Source organism: Athene noctua, chromosome 11, assembly GCF_965140245.1.
Source record: "Athene noctua chromosome 11, bAthNoc1.hap1.1, whole genome shotgun sequence".
Taxonomy (NCBI): Eukaryota; Metazoa; Chordata; class Aves; order Strigiformes; family Strigidae; genus Athene; species Athene noctua.
The window spans coordinates 9,765,937-9,792,301 of NC_134047.1; the positions used below are offsets into that span (position 1 = coordinate 9,765,937).

Consider the following 26,365-nt stretch of genomic DNA (forward strand, 5'->3'; position numbering starts at 1 on the left):
CTTTCTAAAGGAATACTAGTCTGCAAGTTGTAAAACCAGCAAGCTTCTTGAGTAACTTGGATTTACACTGTTCTAGTATTAGAAAGCAACTTTCTGCTATGACAGGCTTTTCAGTACCTTCACTCTAGTAAGTCCTATTATAATCCTTGACTAAAGAGGAAAGCTTCCTTCATTTATGAGGTGGGATTTAAACTTCTGAAACAATTCTGTGATCAAGGTACAATCTATAAACCAAAGTGGGTGCACAGGGCCATGCAGCAACATTTCTGTACGATGAACTACATGCCAGCTCTGTGCTTTAGAAGCGTGCAGTGTTTTGTCCTCTATTGTAAGGGTCAGCCCCCTCCATAGTGAGGATTTCTCACATCAAAAGATGAAGTAACCTATTCTAAAAAGTATTTTTAGAATTTGAAAAAGTGCTACATTGATTTTTGCAAGCAACAGGTGCTAGAGTTCTAAAATTTCATCTTCTGCAATTATTTTCTATATGCTTTGATTAAGTAGAAGCTTAAGTATTTTATAGTCGGTATGCTGCCTGAACCTTACAGAAGTGCCATTCTAGAGATACCCGAGGGAAGGTCATTTTGCCAGATTTAGGACAGTATTGCTGTGAGCAGCATTACATGTTTTTAACAGGTCCTTCCCAGAGAAGTTACGCTTTAGACAATCCAGTACTGTTGCTGGACACGTAATACTTCTGCTGCTATGGCTACTTCCACTAGAAGCACAAGCTGAAAATTGCATGAGAGCCCAGAATAATTTAGTCTCTCCAGGGTATTTTATTGACAAAAAGCAGGACACTATTGCTAATGAAAGGCGGGAGCAGTGATTAGCTCAGGGGAGCAGGAACAGTGTTCCACATTTAAAATGTGGGCTACATATCTAGAACTAGTAGCTTTTGAAAGAAAGATTAATTCCCTCAGCCCTTTGTAGCAGACAGGTGACTAGTGCTCAAGAGCAGCCTCAGCTGGCAGCAAGATGAAGAGTAACTGGTTAGTAAAGCAAACTGCTGTCTTGAGTAAAGGTACTTGCTGCAGCCCCTGGGTGGAGCACAGAATGGTGGCAGAGCTACTGTGCCAACAGCTTCAGGCCCACTGAGCTACATTTCCTGGCAGCCGGTCTCCTATAAACCATAACGCTTGTTTAAAAAGTTTGAAATTAACTTAGTAACTCAGAAGAAAATCCAAGAAAATTAGCTTGGTGTGGTATTTTTTAAACAAAAGGGTGGGATTCTTACCTCCCAGGTCTATACAGCTCCTGCTCTCGCCCCCCAAGACATGCTGCTTCACAACCCTTCATGGAACAGTGAGGGAGATATTTCTTTATAGTTGAGGGAACACTACTGCTGTAGCCAAAAGAGGATGCAGGAATGAAAAATATGCAATACAAATTGTATTGTTAACCAGTAACTGAAAAGGTCCTTCTTGCCTGCTATGAGTCTCTCATTCCCCGTTGACTATTTCCAGTACCATATTGCTCAGTGAGATGCAAGGCCCACTAGAACTGGTCAATGTACTTCAAAACAAAGACTTTTAATACATATTCTAGTGACTGTCTTCAAATTCAGATAGGAAGTCTTAATTTGCCTTCTGGTTTTAATTGAGGGCTTTCACCATGCTTCAGAAGCAAGAGAGTTCTGTCAGTGATTCACCCAAAGGGGCTTGAAAAATTAGTGCAGAACTATGTCCTCCACCCCACCCCCCAAAAAACCAACCCCTCAAGCAGTTAGCCCATTTCAGATCCAATGAGACATTCACTCAAAGGTCTCTTAAAGCAGCTCTCATGAGACTGTTGCAACAGTCCTGACAGTGTTTGGATAATTTTCCCTGTTTGTTTACTGCTGGTAGGGCTGTTTCTGCCATGTATGAGCAGCACTGTTTTCTTTTTCTTCCCAATACAGGGGAATACATGCTATGAGGCCCTAAGTAAGGGGCTGGTGTATTTCAGAACCCTATTCTTACAGCAAACCTGATTTTTTTTTTTTACATGGAGTTGTTTTAATGTACTATTCAGAGTAACAGGGTAAGAATAAAGTCAGAAAAAGCAATCCAAGACATTTCACAGTAATCACCCACATTTATAGAGATCATATATGCTCACACCTATAGATAAAAACTCTTTCTGTACAGCATTATTGACATATCCTTCATGTCCACGAGGAATTTGAACAGGCTCTGTATTTTGTTGGTATTTTGCAACTTCAGTTGTTTTTACAAGTGGGTGCATTACCTGAAATTATGAGAGATCTATACGAGTTTTGGTTTTACATACCAAGACCTTAACACATATCAAAGTATTACTACAAAACTTACAACAGCAAGCCATACTTGTTCCCTTCTACCCTAAACTGAAGACGTATTTGATACTACACTGTTAAAAATTCCTTCCAGGACTAGTACTTTTTGACCACAAAACTTCCCTACCCAGTCATGGACAAAGTTAGGGAAAAAAATTGCCAGTCTTCTGCATTTAAAGCAGAAAAATAAAGTATGAGACACTGATTGTGGAGGGGGTGTCACACAAAACCTCACTTGTTTACCACCACTATGAATCTATGCCAAAGAAAACTACTGAGTATTTTGCTGCATGTCACCTTTTACACTAAGTGGCAGAGAAAATTGGACAAACTGGGAATTACTCCCCTGAAATACACTAAAAGCTTCTCCAAATCTTCAGGGACATAGGGTGACAAAACCACTTGAAGAAGAAAGAAGCCACAGCAGAAGGAAATGAACTTCTGACAGAAAAAAACAAAAGCTTGTTTAAAAATAAAACGCAGACACGGAGCTACATGAACACGTATTTACTGCAAGTAGCTCTATGGAAAGCCAAGTCAGATAAATATAAACACTATACAGAGCTTCAAGCCAGTCTCCCAAAACCGCAAACGCAATGTGTTTTACAAAGAAAACAACATAACAATATTTACAATGGAAGACAAAGCCAGATCAATCAGCTCGACTTTAAAACAGATCTGTGAAGCAGAAATAGCAAATATAATGAACAGTTTCAACCATATATGTTTTAGTTTGTACAGACAATAACTGTCCAATATCAAATTAAATTTACAGGACAAACATTGTTCTATCATTGGTATTTTTGTACTATACAGCAGCATAAACGGGTAGCTGGAAGGTAGTATATATAGTGATATGTTTTACATCATCTGAAAATGTTCTTCCAGCACAATACTGAATAAATTAGTTGCTGTAAACTAAGAGATTCAAAAAGATTGCATATTTATTATGCCGTACCTATTAGTATTTGTACCACTATACTTGAGGTTACCCATTTACTTATTTATTCAGCATTTATTAAATCAGTGCTGTATATTGTACAATGGCAGCCTCAGGGATCTAATATGAAATAAGTATGTAACAAATTTCTTCAAAACAACCTTTTCCTTTCACATTAAATGTTTAGAACTATCTTCATCCAAATTTTGATTTCTTAGAAAAGATGTAAAGCTTTATAAAAAGCTGTCTACATATTGCATTATCAATTTACGAGACCAAACAAAAGCTATATGGCAAGACAGTATCATGGTCTGTAAGAGTGGTCGTATTTTTAATTAGTGTATGTTTAGCAGCAACAAGTAACTGTACCAACTTAACTTCTCTTCCAGAATCAAAAACAGGTCTGTGCTTTTAAACCCTGTAGCAACAGTTTTTCCTGTCACTAGACACTGCGTAAACTGATTGGTACCACATTTCAAAAAAAAAAGTCTTCATATTTTAGTGACATGTACATTTTAGTACTACTCAAAAATAGATTTGGGTACACATCACCGAACAATCAAAGTTGACAGTGTCTAATTTGTTATACAAACTGTACTAGCAATTTAAAGGTTGTATGTTAGAGATGAGGCAGCCTGACGGATCAGTTGTACAATATACAATGTAGAGGATTACCAGCTGTGTGGTGCAGTACAGCATGAGGATTTGTGTACCACTTCTAAACCCTTTATCAGTCGTCAGTGCCTTTTATTATACATTGCATGTACCAACGACTAGTGTCATGCTCTTTAAGTTCATAGCAGTGTTAAAAACCTAAACTCATTTCAACCAAAAAAAAATTCAGTACAAGAGAGAAGCACTTAAATTGTAGAAAAATCAGGGCTTATTGTGTCATTATGTCAAATAGTCATTGTTCACATTTCTGTAAGTGGGATAAAGACAATTCATGAGCCAACATTTTACTTTTTTCTCCACTATGCCAGGAAGAAAGAACAAAAATAGTCCCAAATTTAAAATGGGACTTTGGGTGAAAGTAAGATCAATTAGGGTGGTTTCCCTTTAAAAAGCTACAGCTGACAAGTATAATGCAGAAGTCACAAATGCTGGATACGACTCTGCAGTTCTTCATTTGAATGCATGAACAAAAACCTCATTTTACACAATTCGTATTTATAAACAAGTATCTTGAGGGTAAGAACAAAAACAACCTACAAGACAACCAGCCCATTAATCCTACTTTGTACATACCAAAATTCTGAGCAAAAAAAAAATTTCCATTTAAGCTCTGACAGACATTTGATTTCAAATACTCTAGCCTATGATCAAGAAATACCTCTTGTACCATAAAAGCAAAACCTTAAAAAAAAAGGAAAAAAAAAGGCAGAAGAGGTCTCTCCTCCTCAGACCCATTCAGTCCCACGGGTTCACCCTCAAGCTAATGTGCACCTTTCCCTCCCTCCTTCTGCCGAGCCACCTGAAAAAAATCCTGAACTGCCAAAATATTTCTAAACAATACATGTTTTAAGCTAACCACTTGTTAATGTACCAGAGAAGCAAAACCCATGTTAAACAGACAATCAGAAACCAGCTTTGACTTCTCAGAATATAAATTTTAAAAAAAAATTAATGGGAGAGGCAGGAGGAAGAAAGGGGCATACAGGGATCTCCTATTAGCATTCATGCTGCCTCCCAAATAGATATGACATGAAAGACCAAATTCCATCACCAAAGCACAGCTATGAAGAAATCTCAATTCAAATTAATTCAACTGTAGAGAGCGGATGTCTATGAAAAAATTAATTAAAAGGATGTGTGTCCATGTCCGTGCTGGTGGAAATGAAAGTAGCCGGCTGGAGCTGAGCTTTGCTTCCAAAAGCACCACACAGTTTCTGGAGTTACCAGCAGAAAAGTCTTCTCTTCCAACAATGGTTTCCATGGCAATGCAGTCAGTCTAGAAAAGAGGAAAAGAGAAAAAAAAAAAGTCAGTGACATTTTAAATGCAAGTTATATTGGAAAAAAATGTTTTCTAGTGAGGAGAATAGATGGAGCTTATCCATTGCGGGAGTGGCAGCTGCTGAATGCAGAACGCAGGTCCCTCACAGAGGGAGGGAGCCTGACCAGATGACAACTCGCTCCGAAACCCTGAGCCCTCGGAAGAGCTCTGAAGTCTGAGGCAAGCACGGAAGAGCGGCTGCAGCCCCAGAGCTGACACGTGTACGCTGGCGAGGCGCTGGGGCAGCCAGCACGGCACTGCGAGCCCACGCGCCGGGGCAGGAGCGAGGCTCCCAGCACCCACCACCTGTTTCGCTATCGGTGTTTATGTCGGGCCTCTCTCGGCGACGGGCGCAGCAGAGGCTATCGCTAAGCGCAGCGCGGGGTGAACAGTTCTGCGCACCCCGTGTAATTAAGGTTGTGGCGAACGCTCCCACTGACAGCAGGTACAGAACTGCAATGCAAACACTCCCTGCAACTCCAGCTCCAAACAAGGAGTGGCAAGTCATGACAGCTGCGTGCTCTGTCCTCAACTTTTCAGGAAAAAAAGCTTCATTTAGTTGTAAGAAGAAACAGCTCGGAGCACCGTTCTCCCTCTTTCAAGAAAGTGTCACTAAAAGGCAATGCACGGTACAAAAGTACCTAGCTGTGGCAGACAGCCACCTTTACTGCTGTCAGCAAAAACCAGTGGCTTCAAACTGACTGGAAGAGGAAAAAATACAAAGTGCTCAGTAAAATAAGGGGAAAAAAACATAATCCTGTATTACAGGAAAATACAATCGGGTGACAAGGCAGAAATGGAAACTGGAGAGGGGATGGCCTCAAAGCAGAATGCCAGCTCTGCAATTAACCATGCACATGCCAAGGGGATGCGAACACTTTCTGCAGCAGTGTGAACACAGACTGAGGAATGTACAGAAATCCACTTTTCAGCAGCTCACTGCATAACCCCTTCCGCTCCCACCAGAGCCAGTTAAACACTGATTTTCAGTCTGGAGGTGTACTATCAGCCAAACCACTGAGCTGCACTGTGTCCCAGCCGTGACAGACTGTTCTCTTCCACCATTTCTGTCCTCTCAGCCAGGACTAAGGCCACTGTCCTCTGCCAGCCAGGTGGCTTTTGTCACCTTCTCTTCAAGCCTTGAGGTACCTGGCTGCAGGATCTGTTTCCTGGCATTACAGGGAGGGAGGGAACTGCAGGTTGCTCTAACTGAGAAACAACAGCTAGCATATGAGATTTAGTCTTCAGAAAACATCAAATACAGAAACGTTGTCTACTTTTTCCCCCTGAAGCCTCACAGTGCAAGCTCTCCCACTGCTGTGGGAGCAGCATATTGGCAATACTTCATTGTGATGCACAGTGACAGCAGCATGGCCTGCAGGAACAGAACATGGGGTTACAGAGCTTAATCCTGCCCATGCTCTTTAGGGTCACAAGGAGATCAGTTAGTTAGACCTCGTTGCTAGAGAAAGCATAGTGCTCCGCTGCCTCTGCCACAGGAATACGCTGAAGAAAATACAATCATCTAAAGAACAGGCAAGCATTATGTATAATAATGAAAACCTGTATGTTTACTTACATAACCAATCCTAAAGTATGCACACACAAACTCCACCCTAAGTTAAAGAAGTTCTGATTTCCGTCCAGCTAAAAACACTGTCCCTTCAAAAGAAAAAGAAAGAAATGGAAAAAAAAGAAAAGAACAGAGCTCAGATGAGCTGCACTGGGCAGCCCTGCTCCTACCCCTGCTGCTGGGACAGCCCCAGCTCTCAGCAAAGGCCGCCCACTGCTCCACATAGCGAAGCAGAGACCAGAGCAGGGCTGGAAGCCATGCACAAGTACAGAGGGGTCCTTCGACGGCAGGGGAAACTCCCTTTTACCCCTACACAACCCACACCAAGGTCTGGGTTGCTGAGTTTTATTTTTCAAATCCGTGGTGATTTCAAAAATACAGTAACTCAGAAAACACGGCCAAAATACACCCGCAACCCAAGAATCTCCATTTGTATTACTTCACAGACATCATAAGATCACTACAAAAAGCTATTGCTTTTGCATGGAGAGCGTGATGTGGTTAGTGATGCCTTTGTTTTCACAAAAGCCAAGTGAAGCTATTATTTTTGAAATAGTTTTCCTCTTTAGAGAAGTTATTATTTTGCTGTAGGACCAAAGGATGAAAATATGCACCACAGCTTGCAATGAATCACACCTCAACAATGCATGCAAGTCAAACATTAAAACATTTAAAGCTTCTATATTAAACTTATGTTCAGTAAAAATTAACATTTACCAGCATCCCCCCACCCTTTCCTTGCTGTGGACCTATAAGCTCACATAAAAGGAACTTCAAAAACTGTCTCTGCTTTTGTCAGGACATTTTTCCTCCACGCCTAACACACAGGGCACACCTGAAAGCTGTTTGACAAGTTATTCTAATCTCTCCAAGCATATCCCCAAAACATTTTGAAGAGCAAAGGCCCAGTTGTTTGAATCAGACAATCTCATGTGGCAGAACTCAGTATTTATACCTAAAACTTTATGAAAACTTTCATAAACTTATGCCAAATTAAATTTAAGATACCTGGGGGGGGAAAGGAAGAGCTTAAGAGCAAAAAAACCAACAAAACAGCCTGCTTAACTCGTAAGTTTGATTCTTTGAACAAGCCTGGCATAACTCTGAAGGCAGCATGATAACCAATTCTAAAGCAAACTCACCAGGTAACTCTAATCAGAGCCCAGACTAACACAGGTTAATTTATAAGAAACCAGAGGAAAGTATCCTCAGCTAAACATCATTACAGCTTATAAACTCCCTGGACATCCTGGCTCAAACACAGCATTTTGCACCAGCATAAGGGCAAGCTCGGGACCTCCCTGGAGCATCCCCCCTTCCTGAAACTCTATGCTTGTTAAAACAAGATCTCATTAATTTGTCCCCCCTCTCCCCAGTTATAAACTATACTTCAGCACATTTCCTCTTCATTTTTAAGCTAAAATAGAATCGTGGGAACTGTAAATAAACATAAGGGAGTTTCACATAAACATTACCTACAAGCTGATAACAGTCTCATAAAGACCTGAGTCTTTCAGACATGGAGTTATTGGTTGTCACCACTTCTCTAATCCCCTTGTTAAAGCTGAAAATTTCAATATTGCAGTTGAGGCAGTACAGCTGGCTGATGCCCTGAGTCATCAGCTCTTTTTTTGGGATAAAAGCATCAAGCATTTATATATAGAGAGAGATGAAGATATAAATTGAGATAGATATATAGATAGATATATGGTACGTGAACACTATCAGTATCAGATACAAAAGGCAAAAAGTCATGAAACTTGACCACAAAAATAAATTCCCCCTGAAATCTAAGGCAAGGCTGAGGTCTTGCAAGATGCCTCCCACAGTGTCTGCAGTCACTGCCGTTCGTGAGGGTGGCACGCAGGAGTCCATTCCTCCCTGCAGTGGGACCACAGCTGGTCACCCTCCACCAACCTCCAGGTAGCAAAGAAATCCCATGTCGTGACCAGTGGAGTCTGTGTCCAGGGGCGAGGGGGGTCTCCAGCAGAGCCAGAGACAGTTTCTGCAGCCAGAGTCACAAGCCCCAGTACTGATTTCTGAACCATCAAGTTGTAGGAGCTCAGCTGATGTAGCTTACCCTGCCCGGACATCCTCCCGGGAAGGTCTGCACGGAGCCACCCGCCGAGCTGCGCCGCCCGTCTTGGTGCCACAGCCACCTGCGGGGAGCCAGCAGAACCTCCAGTCACACAGCACCAGCTGCGCTTACAGAGGCACCTACACCCAGCTGTGTGAAAGCACCCACCTGCAAACACACACCGCAAAAACAGTTGGGAGCCAAAGAGGCATAAAATGGGTTTAATGTAAGTGAGGACAAGGCCCACGTCTGCTGTGCTGCTGATACCAGGAGCTAATTTGTGGACTTCCATCCTTACCAGAAGGATCCTTAGGAAACAAGGTGACACACTTTAAGCTCCTTGGTGGCTCTTCTCCCCCACACCTGATCTTCCATTTTTTGACTAGCCAGTAGGTGAAGGTAAACTAATGGAAAACATGAAGTAATCCAAGAAAACAGCACAGCTTCTGTGAAGCTGGATGACCCTATTTCAGTCTTCATAATTCACCAGCCAACAATTTTGTGTGCTAATAGTACAAATATGAGAATTGCTGATCAACAATAAAAACCAGATTAACATTCCATTACAGATACCGTATAGATGTATTTGACTGAACACTGATTGAACAGTGAAGGAAGGTGTCAGAGAAATGGATGAAACTACTCTTCAAAAAGGAGAACAAATTATGAGATGTGAACTAGCTGGGAAGAGAGGAGAAGTAACCCATTGGTCCCATGGAGTTCTCAAAACCTAAATGCCAGCAAATAAAATTCAGTGGCCAGACCAGATATTACAAGTTTGAAGATAACTTTCACCTACAGTGTAAACACACTGCTGTTCCTGGATTGTCATGAGCTCTTCCAAGAAAATCTGCCAGTCTACCAAAAAAAAAAAATCTGATAACTGATCATTACAACAAAACAAGTACCAAAACCTGAACTCAAAAAACAAAACCCTCTGCACTTTTGAAGCAGCCTAGAAATACGCTATTCTAACTAGTTCTCGTAGCACCCTACACTGAGCTTTTCTGTTTATTCAAACCTCAGCTCCATTAACAGATTCTACACAAAAGCTTCAACCTTTATTCAAAATTGAGCTCTACTGATTCAGAATATTGAGAACAATATAAATTCAACTTCCTAGGAACACTTAATATGGGAAACAAGTCCAGAAAGCATCCAAATGCTTTCACAGATCACCTCTCAAAAGATATAAGCAAAGTTTGGAAAATTAAAACAAAGTTCTCTTCATTACACAATTCTATTTAAATTCATCAGTTTAAAATGGGATCAGATAAAAAAAACTACACACAGCTGTCTGAATCTTTCCTAGGAACAAACAATCAGAGGAAAAGGATCATGAGGGCAGAAGAGAAACTAAGAGGGCAAATATTTAAAATGAGATGGCAGTATGCCATTGCTCAAAAATGTTTTGTTTAAGATTAAGGAACACATTGAAGAAGTGCTCTGGAAGTTTTTTAAGCAAAAATAATCTATAGTTTTATAAAAATTAGGAGCAGAGGATTAGATTAGTCTCAATTCATTAGATTTCACACCCAGTGTGTTCCATTTGAAAATGTATCAGATGAGAATATATCCAATTTACATTTCATTTCCTGCATCTGAATTATTAAGGTCATACAAGTCAGGCCACTTTGAAACAAATGAAGAGGTTTTTAGAACATAGCAGACATATCCTAATTCTCTCAAAGAAATCCAAGCTAAATAATACCTGTTTTTACAGGAAAGACTTTTACTGACACAATTCTGCAACTGATTCCTAAAAGGATAAAAGCTTTGCTTATAGAAGATATTAATTTAAGATAATTAAATGATTAAAATCTCCATGTCAAAGAATAAGACAGCTTAATGGTTTCTGGAGAACACTACTGAAGTCCTCCATTTCCTGAACTTCAGGTTAGGAGGAAATCGGAATTAATCTGATTTACACAGATCAAAAGCAGCAGAACAGCCCTAGACCTCCTTGCGCACATGGCCACACAATATTCCTCTTGTTCAGGAAAACACCAAATCCCAGCACAACCTCAGGACACAATGTGCACGTTTTGTTCATGCCATGGGGACAGGGCAGGAGAACTGCCGTGTATTACATTTCAAGCCTGCCATATGGCAGGCAGGCCAGGGGGAGGGAAGCAATTTGCCCAAATACATTCTTCACAAATTAGTGAGAAAATTTTTTGCCCTAGATCTTACCAAATACATAGTTACTATCCTCTGTCATTGGCCTATTTCTTTGAGTTCTTATTTTAATGGCATAGCTTTAGACCTTGCTAGAGGCAAGCAGTGTTCTTTGAGAAAAGTAGAATTCCTTCTTAATTTGCACACGCAGACACCAAGTCTACAAATACAAATCCAAAAAACCGACACATTTGCTATGGCCACTGCATATGCAGGTACTGTACCTGGGTAACCCAATTAGCCATTACGCCCATATTCCACAGGTATAGGGTAAACATTAAGCACATATTCCATAAACTTTTTTCATTCAACAACAAACTAATGATGCTCAAATTGAGCTAACAAATGTGTTTTGTACCTACAGTTTTGCTGACTTTCCACAAGCAAAAAAAGCAAAATTTGTTTTAAAAAAACCTGTTACATGACCCACTTTTCACGGATAAACTATTTAAAAACAGTGACTGGTAACAATACATTCCAGGAAATTAGGTTCTTCCTCAAGCTCTGTTTCCAAAATTCAGAAGACAAAGTTACTCTTACAAATAATCTTTATACACAATTGTTCATTCAAAACATGGTTCTGCTACTAGTAGTGCTTAGCAATTTCATGAGCAAAAAAAACCTCAACCATGCTTTAAGATAATTTTTATTCACTTTGCAGAAATGCCTTATCTTTTGCAACAGTGGTGGCTTTTTCTGTTTTTACAAACAGTAGCGTTGTTTCTAGGAAGGCCTTATGCACACTCCCTAATTTCATCTCTTTTACTGATACTATTCCTAGAATTAGGAAACTTGCACACAGTTTTGGCAGGGGGCTAACACCAACTCCAATTGCACTGGCCTGCTTGACAAGAAGTTGTTGGGGGTTTGGGGGGGTTGTTTTTTGGTTTTTAAACTAGATTTCTATTACAACATAGCAAGACCACACTAAAAATCAACTTATCTCCACTTAAAAACACACAGAAGTTCAAAATTTGATTTTCACCTTGCACAAGAATGAAAAAAAGTTGTGCTTTTTCAAAAGCACTCTCACAGCCAAAGATACGATGACTAACCTCCTAAACTGCAGAAAACATAGGTAAATTTTAGCCAAAAAAAAAAAAAAAATCTTGTTTGCATGGCTTCTGACAATCCCACCTGCTACAGTTCACTCTGCTCTCGTGACAAAGGTTAGGAGCCCTGAAGTGCCAATAGGGAGGAATGTATTTCCTGCCTGTGCTCTTGCCGCAAAGTGGACGTTAAGAACTGTTAGGACAGAAAACAGCCACGTCAAATACCAGTGCTGAACAGCATGCATAGCTCTGGCTCCCTCATTTCAAAAAGGACTTGGGAGTAGCTTCCTGGTGAGGAATAACCAGGTAACAAGGTCCCTTCAGCCTGCAGAGAAGTATTAGGATGTATCAGGAAATTGAAAAAATTACACCGCAGGTCCCTGCTGTGTGCAGCCCAGGAAGCCGCTGACAGCACACTGGCTAAGTGTCTGGCAGAGGAGGACACGGCATCTAGAGCGTCCTAAATGGCACAGAGAGAAAAGATAGGGTTCGTTATCTCTTCCAAAACACCAACTAGGGGCTGCCAAACTAAGCCTGTACAGAGCAGGGTCCAAAGTAGACAGCGAGAGGTCTGCATGCAGCATGTACTGACTGACCACAGGCTGCTGTGGGATACAAGGAGTTTACACAGGATCAAAAAGGGATTGGAAAAGTACTTGGATTAAAGATCCAGAAAGGATTATAAAACAGACAAACTACATCAGGCTCAGAAAATCCCCCAAGCTGAAAAACAAACCAAAAAAAAAATATCAGAAGCTTGGTGTATGCTTGTGGGGAAGTATTACATACGCCTGCCCTGCTTTTCCTCTGCTGGGTGGTGTCTGCTTGCAGGCACACGTCTTCAGTTTGAGTGAGCAAAACTATTCTTATGAACACAACTAAGAGAAAGGACAATGTCACTCATGACTAATGAAACAGCTCCCCACCTTTCAAATCACCTTTTCTGACATTTCCTTTCAACAGAAAGTTCCACCTGTTCTACTTCATCCCTTTGCTCTTCCCAATGACTTTAGCCATCGACATTTGAAAGCAGTCAGCACTACCTTTTTCTTTCACATCTATTTCCATAAATGATTGTCAAAGGCAGAAAGTTGCTACATGGCCACATACCCGAACAGTTACACCCTCCTCAGTCATACCTTTTGCCCATGAGTGCCTGCACAAAAACCACCCCCATCTTTGTTATCAGCCACTATCTGCTAGCACACGCAGCAGTGACACGCATCGATTTTTTACATTTTCTTACTATCACATTGAGTCTGCATTAACATTAGGATACCCAAAACCCTGGCTTGTGCAGGGGAGGAGGAAGAAGGGTTCAGACTGCATTGCATGGGTGAAGCAAGGTCTTCTCAAATCACAGCACGTGCACAGGAGCCAAGGATAGGGCCTTCAGCTTCCAGGAGCAGCACAGGAGCTCACAAGGACAGAGTTAAACTGTGTCTACAACACAGACAAGTTTTAATCAACAGCCTGCAACTCTTTAGTGTTTACCTTGTGGAACATGTCAACATTAATATTTCAATCACTTACATCCTCAACAGTGAATCAAGGCCTCACTGCTGCCACCACTTCCAGGCTCACCCACAACTACTACAGTCTCTGTTCAACCTGAACTACCAACACAGAAATAAAATAACTTTCTCCTGTCAAAGCTATCATTTTGCACTCCAGCTTCCGCAGACCACTCTCCAGCAGCTGAAAGCACCTCAGCAGTGATGAGCAGGTGCCATCCAGACCTCCCTGTTTAGAGTTGGACTCCAAATGCTCTGACATGCTCATTACAAATTCTGAAGGTGAATATATCTCCCAAGCCACACTGCTGCCAACTCCTGAATGCTAGAAAATTACCTGAATCCCAGACATGCCACCTAAAAAACCCCTGCAAAACCAAGAAGTAGTAATGCCAAGGCAGCTCTATCACCCTAGCTGCTTCTGGGGTGAAGTGCTGACAAAGAGGATGCAGGTCCCTGCACAGGGTGATCCTGTGCTCCAGTACGCATTCCTGCACCAAACTTACCAGTCACGTGGCTGCAGGAAAAGTAACTTACAGAAAAGAAAAAGAATAAGAGAGGGGAAAAAATTTTCAAATCACATTCCACATCTAAAAGGGAGAAGTAAACACTGGGACATGCTCCTAACTTGGAGACACATGTTGGCCCACATTCCTCTTACCAAGATTAATATCCTGGCCAGTGTTCTGACATTTACCTCATCCTTTTCAAGTCACTTAAACCATTACAACTACTGTATTTATAGCTTGCTACCTTCCATCACTCCCTGCTGCATGCATACCCTTCCAAGTGTCTCTACCAGCTTCCTCTTGCAACCACTCTCAGGCAGCCTTTTATCTCTCGGCAAGGCTCTTATCTTCCCTCTGCCAATGGTAGCAGCCTTGATCTTTATCTTACTCTCCACCCCAGCACATTAAGTTTCACCCATCTCTTCAGTTTCATCTTTTAAATCATGAGCTCCTTAGGACAGGGACCAACACATTTACATTTGTGGCATGGTACAGGGGACCTCCGTCCTGCCTACCTGTTCAGGTTCCACAACAAGTAGAAATCACGTCTGGAGCTACAAGCTTTCATTAACAGATTCACTGTCGTGATATTGTCTGAATGACATCAAGATCAAATCTGTTCATTTTTTAAACTCATCTCTAACTGATTTCCTGCTCGCCACAATCTGCAATTTAAAAACACCTTGTTCTAAAAGCAAACAAACAAAAAATCCATCCAGCCCATCCCAAAAAAACACCACAGAGTTAAATATAGATGGCAAATACATCCCAAAGTGTCTCATGTGACAAGCAGCAAATATTCTGGAAGTTTGAGCTCAACATGGATGTTACTACTGAAAACCCAAACAGGTCACAATTCTTTCCATCAGACTAACTTAAAATACAAAAAAATTCCATACAGCAAACATTTTCTTTTTGGCCCCTTAACACATTCTGGTTTAGACTTCAGAAACTTCCTTGGTTTAGACTCACAGAACTTGGAGCATGTTCCTTCATCTGTATTGATGGAAGTTTTACCTGCATCCCTGCATACAGACTCCAGCTACTTAGACCAGAAAAGCAAGGGTGCCCGGACTCAAGAAGCCTTTCAGTACCATTTGCTGGTTTGTCTTGGCCATTTTAGCTCAGCTGTCAATAAGGTGCCACAAAAGTCACAGAAATGCCAACATCCATTAATAGCTTAAAGGGGGTTTTCATACAAGTAAGGTATCCCATGGCTCACATGAACAGCTCTTCAGCATGCAATAGGTTCTCATTTATCTCATGATGTATCTGCTTCACTATCACTAATGAGTCTCCAAACTCCTGGTAGCCTAAGAGATCTGCGTGAAAAGAAACACTAGTTCCCCAAAAATAATTCAGGCTCAGGCTATCCAGCATCAAAAAAGGTTATACTGCAAATTCAGCTGTTCACCAAGAGCCATAAACAATAAAGCAAGCTGGCTTGGCATGAGTATGGGAACAGAATCACACTATTCCCTGTGGAAGGAGGGTATCATTCATTAGTGCCTCAATAAATCCAGAAGCAAGTTTTACTAGGTTTCTTGCGTACCTTTTGGTGTTTTTGCCAAGACTTTCAGAAAAAGAAAAAAGCATTTGATATCCACAGTCATACCACAAAATCCCGTTCTAGGAAACCTTTCTCCAAGTAGGTAGCATATTTATGAGCCTTTCATGCGCTAGCAAAAATAAAACACTATTTGTACCTATTTTATGCCTTAAACAATAATTGATATTTATGTAAAAATCACAATATCCATATGCTATACAGTGAACACAAGCACAAGTCACCTTTTAGTAGTAATTTAAGTTTTCACTTTTCTTGAGTCACATTAAATTATATTGTCACCTTGGAATTATAGCCAAATCTTAACTATATTAATTTTGGTGTAAGTCATCTCTTTCAACAACCCCTTCTTCTCAAAGACTAAAAAGTATTAGACCTTACATCTTACCCACAAATCACTGGCACACAACGCACATGTATACACACACACACAAGCAATCTCAATAGTTAGCATCCAACCATAGAGCTAAATTAACAGAAGAATAATGTTTTGAAATAAGCAACCTTTGCCTCTTAAGATACTCATTAAGCTCACGACTTAACCAGGGCAGAAAATTCTTGCTAACAGTCTACTACACTGCTGCTCCTGGGGTAATGCTACACCTGAAGCAAAATCTCCACAAATCCAAACACTTATATGTTGAAGATCATTTAGATAAGATACTCGGCAACACCTCTGCAATGCCTTTGATGAGTCAGGCTCATTTACCTTTGTCTTCCCACTGCCCTCAAGTATGTCACAAATCCCTACTGATCAAGGTTCTCAACTAAATCGTAACCGGCCCTAAGCTGAGTGACCTTTACGGAGATGCAGGGCTTGATTAAAACTACAACATACTTCTTACTTTTCCTCCAGTCACTGCTTTAACCTGCAAGACAACAACGCAACTTGATCACTGGATCGTTGTTAATATGCAAAAGCTAAACGGGAAAAAAAGTCAAAACAGCAAGTTTGCAGGGTGGGCCATGGGACAGCTCTCCAGCCAAGTCATTACATACCATTTAAGGATGAGTCATCAGATAATGCTACATTTTTAGGACAAAACAGCAGTAATAAGATATCCCCAGGCTCCACAAAGCTTGACACTCTCTCACCTGCCTTTCAGTTTTAACTCTCCATTTTCCTTTGAGCTGATGAATGCCACATTTGGTCACAACAGCACTTAAAATAAAATTGTAGAGTTTGTTTCCTGCTTGAGATCAGCAAAACAAACTTGTTAGCGCAATCAACATACTGACACCATTCAGCATGTTTTTGGAAGCACCACAGATCCACAGAGCACACAAACACACACCAAAGTACACCACAGTACTACAAACTCTTGTTAGTACCATCCAAAACCTCAAGGTATAAACCCTCCCCCCCAGCAATCAATATGAAGAAAACTTATTAAAGATCCTTTCATTAAAAAAGACCATATGCGACGAAAAAAACAAACCCAAAATCTACCTCCTGCTAACATGCTGCTGGACATACAAAAACTCCCAAAGAAATACCTAGTGACAAACCACCCCAGTAATCCCAGGGTGGCATACAGCCCCAGGAAAGGACAGAGTAAGCACTGCTCCCCTTCCACTACCCAACCCACCTCCCAAAGTGTCGGGGGAACAAGGGGCCCTCAGGGGAGGAGGAGAAAATGTAATGTTTTAGAGGGGAAACTAAAAGGGTAATAATGCATTTAAGAATTCACCAAAAGACTGGAGAAAAAAAAAGAAAAAGAAAAAAAGTTTGGATCTGTACCAGATCACTCCCAGAACTCCTCATGTCCTGCAGCGGTGCTTCAACCTGCAAGACAGCTATGAGCAGAACATTTTAGACTTCCAAAAAAGACACATGTCACCATCAGCTGCAACTATGGATTTAAAGTCTAGAAAGCCAATTTCCAAAAGTATTTCAACACTAACGACAAGTAAATGTTCTCTCTCAATGGCAGAGGAACATTCTTGTCTCAGATTTTCTCACCCAAGCACAAGCAAAACCCAACTGATTCTTGGTCAAATATGTCATAATTAGCTCACTCCCACACTGCACGGCAAAAATCTGTTCTGCCTTCAGCAGCTCGTATACTACTTGAGAAAGTTACCCTGGGTATTTTTAAGCATAGCTGTAAGTCACTCAAGACTGTTAAAGTGGCATCTGTTACAGCAAGACTAAAACGGTTTGGGGTTTTGGTTGGGGTTCGTTTTTTTTTTTTTTAAGAATTATTATTCCGGCATTACTTCAAAGATGTAGCATACACAGCAGCATTCGGATGTGCTTTAGTAGGGTTCTTCAAGTTATTTTTAAATGGGCCCATGCCTTAAGTATTCTGCCGATACAAAAGAGCCTCAGTTTGAAGCAAACTTTTAAAAACCACTAGTCTGAAACCCAAAAAGGGGCAGTTATTTGCCTGGTATCCTCTAAACTGTAATTTACTATATTAGTAATAGCTAAAATGTCTAGCTTCTGAATTTCTCAAAGTGTATATTGTTCACTATATTCAAGATTTTGCATTTGAAATATGCAATTTACCATAAAGGATCTGGACAATTTGGAACACAAGTTTTGCTTTACAACTGTACTTGTTTTCCTTCCTCTCAGCTCCCCGAAGTGTACACAACACTCTCGCCCAGTCTAGCACAGGAGGAGATTAAAAAGGTGAGGAACATTCCAATTATAATCCTGCACATTAAAGACCTTCTGAAATAATATCTTAGCATAGTGTTAAAATATCAGGTAAAGATAAGATTAAAGACTGGGTGTAAAATAGGTGGATTGACATTAAGCTGAACATTACATTTACTCTGTACAGTCTGTTTTGTTTTTGGAGTCCAGGGTATCTTTGCAGGTTTAACATTTCTAATTAAGAATGAAGAAACTTGCATTATACAGGACCCATTACGCAGTTTATTACCGCCCCGTTCTCATTATCCTCCTCAGTTTCTACAAGGTCCAATAACAAGGTATACATTAGCTAAGCCCTGTTTGAAGTAGCTTTAGTGTTCTGTACTCCTAGCACAAAATTTCATGACTCAGATTCATGTAATCAAAACTGCAAACCGCTTGCTTCAATATTGTGTAACAATTTTGTGATGAAACTGTTTTGCTAATGACCTCCTTCAACTTCGAGAATTAAAGCTCAGAACACAATATTCTTTCTATCATCATTATCAACATAAAACCTGAGCTCAATTTTGCCTAAAACTAAAACAGAAAGTTTAACAAGTCAGGCCTATTTACCATTTCAAGTTACTGCCCTCCCCCTCCTCCATCCATGTCATGAATGGAGAAGGGGAAAAAAAAAGTTTGACTCACATCAGTGAACCTGAACCAGAAGTAGTTTGGGAATTACAATGAGGGGGCAGTGATGCATTGTAAATCACTCCACCACCCTCAGCAGTTAAGAGAACACAGCTGAGTCACAGAACACAAAATTCCATTTAAGCAAACAAAAACAAAACAAAAAAGCAAACAATCCGAAGTTGGGAAGTGTTTTCCTTCCAGTAAAATTGCAGTTTAGGGAGAACAGAGAAAGTTCTCTACCTGACAGAAATTAATACATATGAGATAGCTCCCTTCTAGGAAGCAAAGGGTAAACGCATCTGCTAAATATTTTCTTTAAGAATGGTTTTAACCACAGAGCATTTTTCAGGCAAAGAGACCAAAAAAGCTGGCTGTAGAAGGAAAGAAAAGACCGCACTCTGTTCTGCTAAAAGTCTCCAGAAGTATTAAAAATATCAATTACACACAGGCACACTACACCTCTTCAGGACACAAGAGGTTTAAGCGTGAAGCTTCGTTTTCACTATTCAGAACAGAATGTGAAGAGTGGTTTTTTGCATTACAGAAAATTTTTTCAATATTAAAATAAAAGCTTCATTGCAGTAGAAACCGGTGAACTTTTGACAGAATACAGACTTCTAAAATTATGCTTGCTATATCGCTCAGAGACACAATTTAGTATGTGAATGAAAACCGGTATCTTCATGATCAAAAATTTTACATCATTCCTAAGAAACAGATACACACCACCAATTTACAACACTGTATTCAAAGTCTGGCAAGCTACTTTTAGCCTGGACTATTCCAAAATCTGTTCACCCCTCTATGAGCCACCTGCAAGTGAACAATGTCCACACCCCACCTGCCCTCCTACTATATACCAGAAATATTTTATGCTCGCTTTATAGAAAACTGTTAGGCCTTGTTTTGAAGCAGTTTTTTTATAATTTTGTTTTTCTTTTTAGGACTAGAAAGAAAACACCAACCTAAGCTCTTACTATTCTTATGCTTAATTTCCTGTCAAAGTCCATGTTTTCATGCACAGAGTTTCTTTCACTTCATTTTAATGTACGTTTCATTTCCAGAAAACTTCACAGTGAAAACCAGCAGCTGTCTCTTGCCCCTCCACAACTTGTAATAGACAAGGAAAAAACCCTAAGCACAGGGCTGTAGATATTTTGCTGTAGCAGTAGTAAGCAAAATGTTTAACACAAATACAATTTCTAAATACATTATCTCTTGAAAAATATTTTTAAATATGTACAGTACAGCTGAAAGTAATTAATCTCGGGGGGGCTTTTTCCTGTCCATTTTCTAAGTTGTTTTACTTCACAACACAGATTTTAGTCACATGAGGGGAATAAGATCATGTAAGAATTCCACTGTCTTTGGAGGTGCTTTAAAAAAAAAACAAACCAACAAATCAGCTATGGCAATCAGTGTGCCTTTGACTTAGCAGACAAATTTTTGAAGTGCTGAAAGACTAACTTTGGAAGAAAGCACTTCTTGGACTGGCAACTTTCAACGTCTTCTAAATTTGATTCCAACCAACAAAACAAAGCAGAGGAAAAAAACCACTGAGGCAAACCACACATTTCTGAGCAGCCCCAAGCAGTGCTGCCAGACTTCGAATGGCATGCAAGCTGAGTCAGGCTTATACCTTCTACTATTAAAGGCTACATAATTTTAAGCTCCTGCAATACTTTCTGCCTTTAGACAGATTTAAAGTGAAACTAAAAAAAAACCCCTATCATTTCAGTGTTTAAGACTGCAATTAAAAATATAAAAGCCAGCAGTAGCCTGCCACTATAATGCTTTCTCTGTTGACAGAGAAGTAGACAAGTATCAATGTCCAACAGCAATTAAATATTTCCTCTTAGTACTCATCAATTATTGACTACACATACATTTGCAAAGAGAGAAAAACATCATTTCCAACACATACAGTTTTCTGTCCAGGTGGGTAAATTACTGTAAGGAGTTCAGTGGGTCACTAACACCAAAATAAGGATTATAGATCCAAAGTTACAGTGCAACACAGCTCTTGCCCAAACACTGCTGTTCAGTCAGTGGATCTGCATAATACCACTAGCAGCTAATAATTATTTTTTGCTCCCACCATGGGCACAAAATGCTTAACATATGAATAGGAGTGTCCCTCCTCTTTCCCATATTCTTCCTCCCCACCTCCAACACCCTTTTTATGCACACCTCAAACTGCATTACCTTAAGTTGGGTCAAACCACTGATCACTTGAAAGCTAGCAGCAGCCTCCTCTCCGAAGTTTCAGACCTGGAAGACACCCCTCAGAGCCTGCTCTGCCTCTATTACAGGCACTCCCTCACCTGCTCCGCAAAAGGCAGCTCCCTCTGTAAGCAGGGGAAGGGTTCCTGCTCAGCTGAGCCCTTGGCCACAACTCAGCATGAACGTGGAGGGAGGGCAGGGGGCTGCAGGAGCCCCCCGCCCCGGTCAGCCACCAAGAGATGGCTTCCCCAGAGGATCCAAGGATACTTTGGAGACCAGAGCTCAAAAGGAGCACACCAAACCTTCAAGGGAAAAAACTGAGTTCTGTTTACGTAAGATTCAACTAAATAAATGCAGGCAGATTTGCACATAAGAAACCCTAAAACATACACTTCACCTACATTTATTGAAAGAAACGATCTAAGCTCCACATTTTTATACCTAAACACAATTTAGGAATTTTTAGCTTTCCCTAGCCATGACACAAATTGCAAAATAGCACCTTTGTGAAATAAAAAAAAAGTGAAGAGTCATCTAGTTATAAGGGAAGAGGAGGAAGACAAAAGTGAAGGAAAAAAAGAGCTACCATAACCTCAGGACAAAAATTCACAATATGAAATGCAATTAATGTTTATACTAGCAGAATTCTTTTATTTAAAAAATGAGGCAGATGACAGTTTGATCACACCTCTAACTCCCTCAAGAGTCCCATAAATCCTTTAGGCCAAGGATTGCGTCCCCTGTTGTCGTTCAGTGTTTAGGATGCTGCACTACAAGGAGACAGGTTGTACTAGAATACGTAAGATCATAAAAAACATTTACCTCACTCTGAAGACCATATTTTAGTATTGAGAACCTAATTCCTACAGTTCAGCAAGCAGGAAAGGAACGTGCTTTTAAAGTTACAAACCTTTTCTCGCAGCGTTACACTTCAGACCATCGGATCTGCTGAAATCTATGCTTACGTAAGCTCCACTGTCCAAACCTGAAGTACCATTTTGGAGATGGCAAGTTGGCGCTGTAGTACTTGCCTCACAGCTTATAGGGTCATCGCGTAAATTCAGAGCGATGTAGTTTAAGCCATTCTGAAATCCAGTTGAGGTATCCCTGGACATTTTGCTTTCCTGACCGTCAGAAATGTTTTCATCCGGTTTTAACCAAACATTGTCAAATGAGGCAGAGCTGTGTCTTTTGCTACTATCAGTGAAGAAAGAGGAGGACGTCGTCACAGTCCCAGCAGAAGAGAATGTTTCAGAACTGTGTCTCCTCCTGCCTTGAGGATCAGCTCGAATCACTTTCGGTCCCATAGGAGGTTCAGAGCTAGGAACAGAGAAGCTACTGCTACCAGCATATCGATCAACAATGCACAGTCTATTAACTATGGAAGAAGGGCTATCAATCTTTACGCCGTTGTCAGATTCGGTGGCAAATGGCCGAGGTGGTGTTGCTGCCATGTTGAACGTCATCTCTGTGTAGTCATCAGTCCTGTTACTTGCGGTGCTAACACAAGCAGTGCCAAATGAAAGTCTGGCGTAGTCAGGATTTGGTTGGTTTCTAGGAATACAGGAACTTGCATAAATTGAAATATCTGTTAGAGAGTTAGACAGTTCCTTTGCTACTTTTGGTGACTGTACATCCAAGTCAACACTCATATAATCAGAAAGCGGGGACTGTCTGTGGTCGCTACTTGAGCCCAGAGACGATGGCGACCCTTCTGCAGATAAGGAATATGGTGTATTACTTGCCTTTTCATTAAAATCAATATTTATGTATTCACCGGGACTCGCTGGCTCAGGTGGAACTGTACGATCATACATTCTTGGGATAGTATTACTCCCTCTTGTACCTAGGGGGAGTCTTGTGGGCCTTGTAGCCCTGTTCTGCACAAGTCCTTCATCTGAACCTTTCACTGCTGGCAATTTAGAGATACCGTTAGCCAGAGCCTCATTGTTGACCCCTTTTACATTTTCTGGTCCCCCATACAAGAGTTTTCCAGGTGAAGACATTGGAACATATTCACTGTGGTCTCCATTTTGTCCTGATAACGCCTTAAAGCTTCGGGGCAAAGAAAAATACGAACTAAAACCTTTGGAAACAGAAGTGGTGTGAATATAATTCGAATCACTGGGGTGCTTTGGAGCGGAATTACCAGGTGACATATCCATATACTCATTGTTTATGATCTTCTCATTACTTCCTTTAGAAACAAATCCAGTTAAAGGACTTCGTACAGGCGAAGAGCTAGCCTTTGGAAACATCATCATATATCCTCTGGAGTCAACCTGAGACGGTGACCATGAATTGTTAATCTGTTTAGGAACAGACATACTTTTAGGAGTCATTGGCAAATAATCACTGTTGCTGGATAGAGAAGATGCAACTCCTGGCATCATTGGCATGTACCCATCATCCCTGGCTTTACTCCTACTTTGGTTACATACAGAATCAAGGTTAGCGTCATTGTACTCCGATTCATGGTTATCTTTCAATTTTGGTGTCTCAGAGTAAAGAAACCGCCCATGATTTCCTGCAGCATCTTCATCTAACGAAGCTGTAGTTTGTGTTGTCTTCTGCTGCACTGCTACAGAAGTTGGTTTTGTTAGAGAGTAAGTTCTTTTCCTGAAACACTTTTCAGCCTCCATATAATCATCTCTTGAGCTATCATCTGCCTGCTGCTTACTCATGGACATGTACTCACTCAGACAGTTCTCCTCTCTGATGGGTGGTGTGTTTCCCAAGGAATCCGGTGTATTACTCCTCACCCGGAAGTACCTGAAATCTCCGGGGCTGGAGCCATATTCATCAGAAGAGATAAATCCCCCATCGCTTGGGGAACCACAAACGGATGAGCTAGAAGGCCTGGTCAACATGTCCGAAGCAGAGCCATGGCCACTACTGGAAGAAACACTGATGGGACTTGTAGTGGAGGGAAAATGAGAAACAGGCAGCGAAGCAGACCTGGTGTGATAGGATGAGCTGAAAGCGGCTCTAACGTACCTTCCGCTCCCTTCTTGCCGGCCCAAATTCATCCTCGCAGTATTCAGGTGGATTAGACTCCCAGTTACTGACCTAAAAGGCCTAGTCATGGTTCCTTCTCCTTCGCTGGATGTTCTGAAGCGATAGGAGTTGCTGCTTTTGGTGGTAGGAGGAGTCCCTCCGGCAATGCTCTCTGTTCTGGATCTCCGCTGCAAACCCGTCTGGCTGGGGGGCAGGTTGCCCAAGTGCCTCCTAGTGGTGATGAAGGAAATAGGATTGGTACCACTACCACCACCAGAAGACTGGCTCTTGCTCCGGGGCCTGAACTCTGCAAAGGCCTTTAGAGCTTTCATGGTCTCCAGAAAAGTCTCATGCATGTTCTGGGCAACCACCGAATCATCCACTTGCATCCAGAGCTCTCCGGGCCCAATAGAGGCAGATCTGCCCACTTCAATGAAGAAGAAGTTCTCCGAGTGCCCGCAGCGGCGAATATTCATTAGCTGCAAGTGGACGGAGGGCACCTCCGAGTTCAGCTTGACGAGGTGGATGGCCTTGCTGGAGAGGCACAGCCTATACACTCCAGTCAGGTTTTTCGTTTGTCCCAACCCTTTGGGCTTAACGTTGACCTGCCACACCTCCTTGAAGACGGTGCCAGGCCTCAGGGCGGCCCCGTAGTGCTCATCGTCCTCGTCCACCTGCTGATCAGCGTGGTCCTCCTGCTCCAGGAAGCCCCTCTTGCTCTGGCTCATGAGCTCGCTGATGGCCTGGTACCAGGCCTCCTGCTCGGCCTCGTTCTCTGCCAGCATGGCGAAGTACTCGTCCTTGGTGTACAGGGCGATGATGTGCTTGTGCTTGGCGTCCGCCCGCCGGCTGACGGTGAAGCACTGGTAGAGGGGGATGACCCGCTTGGGCGGGGGGCAGCAGAGCGAGGCCGCCCCGCCGGCCCCCGCCGCCCGCAGGCTGCTCTTGAACTTCTTCTCGCTGTCGTAGTACTCCAGCCGGGCGGGGGCCAGGTGGCTCTCGGCCCGCAGGACGAAGTACCGCTTGTGCCCGTGCTTCTGCTTCCGCAGGTAGCCGCACTTCCTCACGTCCTCCCCGGCGGCGGGCGGGGGGACGCCGCGGCCCGCCGGGGGGGGCTGCCCGCCGCGGCCCGCCGTGGGGACGGCGCGGCCCGCCGCGGGGGCGGCCTCCGGCGCCGGGCAGAGCGAGGCGCTGGGCGAGCGCCGCAGCAGCAGCAGCAGGTGGTGGGGCTGAGGGGACGGGCAGCGGCCGCCCTCGCCCGCCGCCGGCTCCCCCTCGCCCGCCGCCGCGCCGGGCACGCCGGGCTCCTGCTGAGGCACGGCTCCGCCTCCCGTGTGGCGGGCGGCCGGCTCCTCCTCGCCGCCCCCGGCCGCCGCGCCGCCGCCGCCGCCGCTCGGGCCATTCATCCCACTCGCCATCTTAGGGGCCAGGCAGGGTCCGGAGCGCCGGGGAAGGGGTCTGAGGCGGGCAGCGGGAATCCGCCCTCACCGGGGAAGCGCCCCCCGCGGCGGGCCGCGCATGGGGGGCGGGCGGTGCCTAGCGGTGCCTGCCTGCGCGCCCTCCCGCCGCCCCCGTCCGCGCCCTCCCGCCGGCCGCGCCGCGTCCGGCTACTCGCACTCACGCAGGCAGCCTCGGCGGCACCACGGCGAAAACATCACGTGACCCCGCGGAGGGCGGGGGCGCGCGCCGGGAGGGAGGCGGGGGCGGGGCCCCGGCCGGCGGCGGGCGGAGCCCCCGGCGCCGGGGTGAGGAGGGGGGGGGGGGCAGAGGCTCGCCGGCCGGGTGGCTCGCCCGGAGTGGCACGGAGGAGAGCCAATAGAGAACGGCGGCCCTTCCGCGGCGACCCAATGAGCGGGCGCGGTTGGTGGGGAGGCGGGGCTCCGGCGGATGGGCAGCGCAGCGGGCCAACGGAAGGCGGCGGCAGCCCCGGGCTGGCCGCGATCTAGCGGGGCGTTTCCTGGGCCTGGAGACGGATGCGTGGGGAAAGGGGCGGGGCCGACGCTGACTGGCGGGGGCGGGGTGAGCGGCCCGGGCGTCAGCCAATCCACGCCGCACACACACAGATAGGGGAGGCGGGGGCGGGGAGCGGCGTGTATTCGGCGGCGCGAGTAAAACGGAAGGCGGGGGCTTGGAGAGATGGGCAGGGCCCGAGACCAATGAGCG

At 43.2% G+C, this 26,365-nt stretch overlaps 1 protein-coding gene across 1 annotated transcript; it reads right to left on the reverse strand.

Moving 5' to 3' along the window:
• Positions 1-2,074: 2,074 nt before the first annotated feature.
• Positions 2,075-25,826, reverse strand: IRS4 (insulin receptor substrate 4). Its single transcript, XM_074915174.1, has 2 exons — positions 22,116-25,826; positions 2,075-5,187 (listed from the first exon to the last, which is right to left on the reverse strand). The coding sequence occupies exons 1-2, from the start codon at positions 25,618-25,620 to the stop codon at positions 5,183-5,185; spliced, it is 3,510 nt and encodes a 1,169-aa protein (XP_074771275.1). The 5' UTR covers positions 25,621-25,826; the 3' UTR covers positions 2,075-5,182.
• Positions 25,827-26,365: the final 539 nt, after the last annotated feature.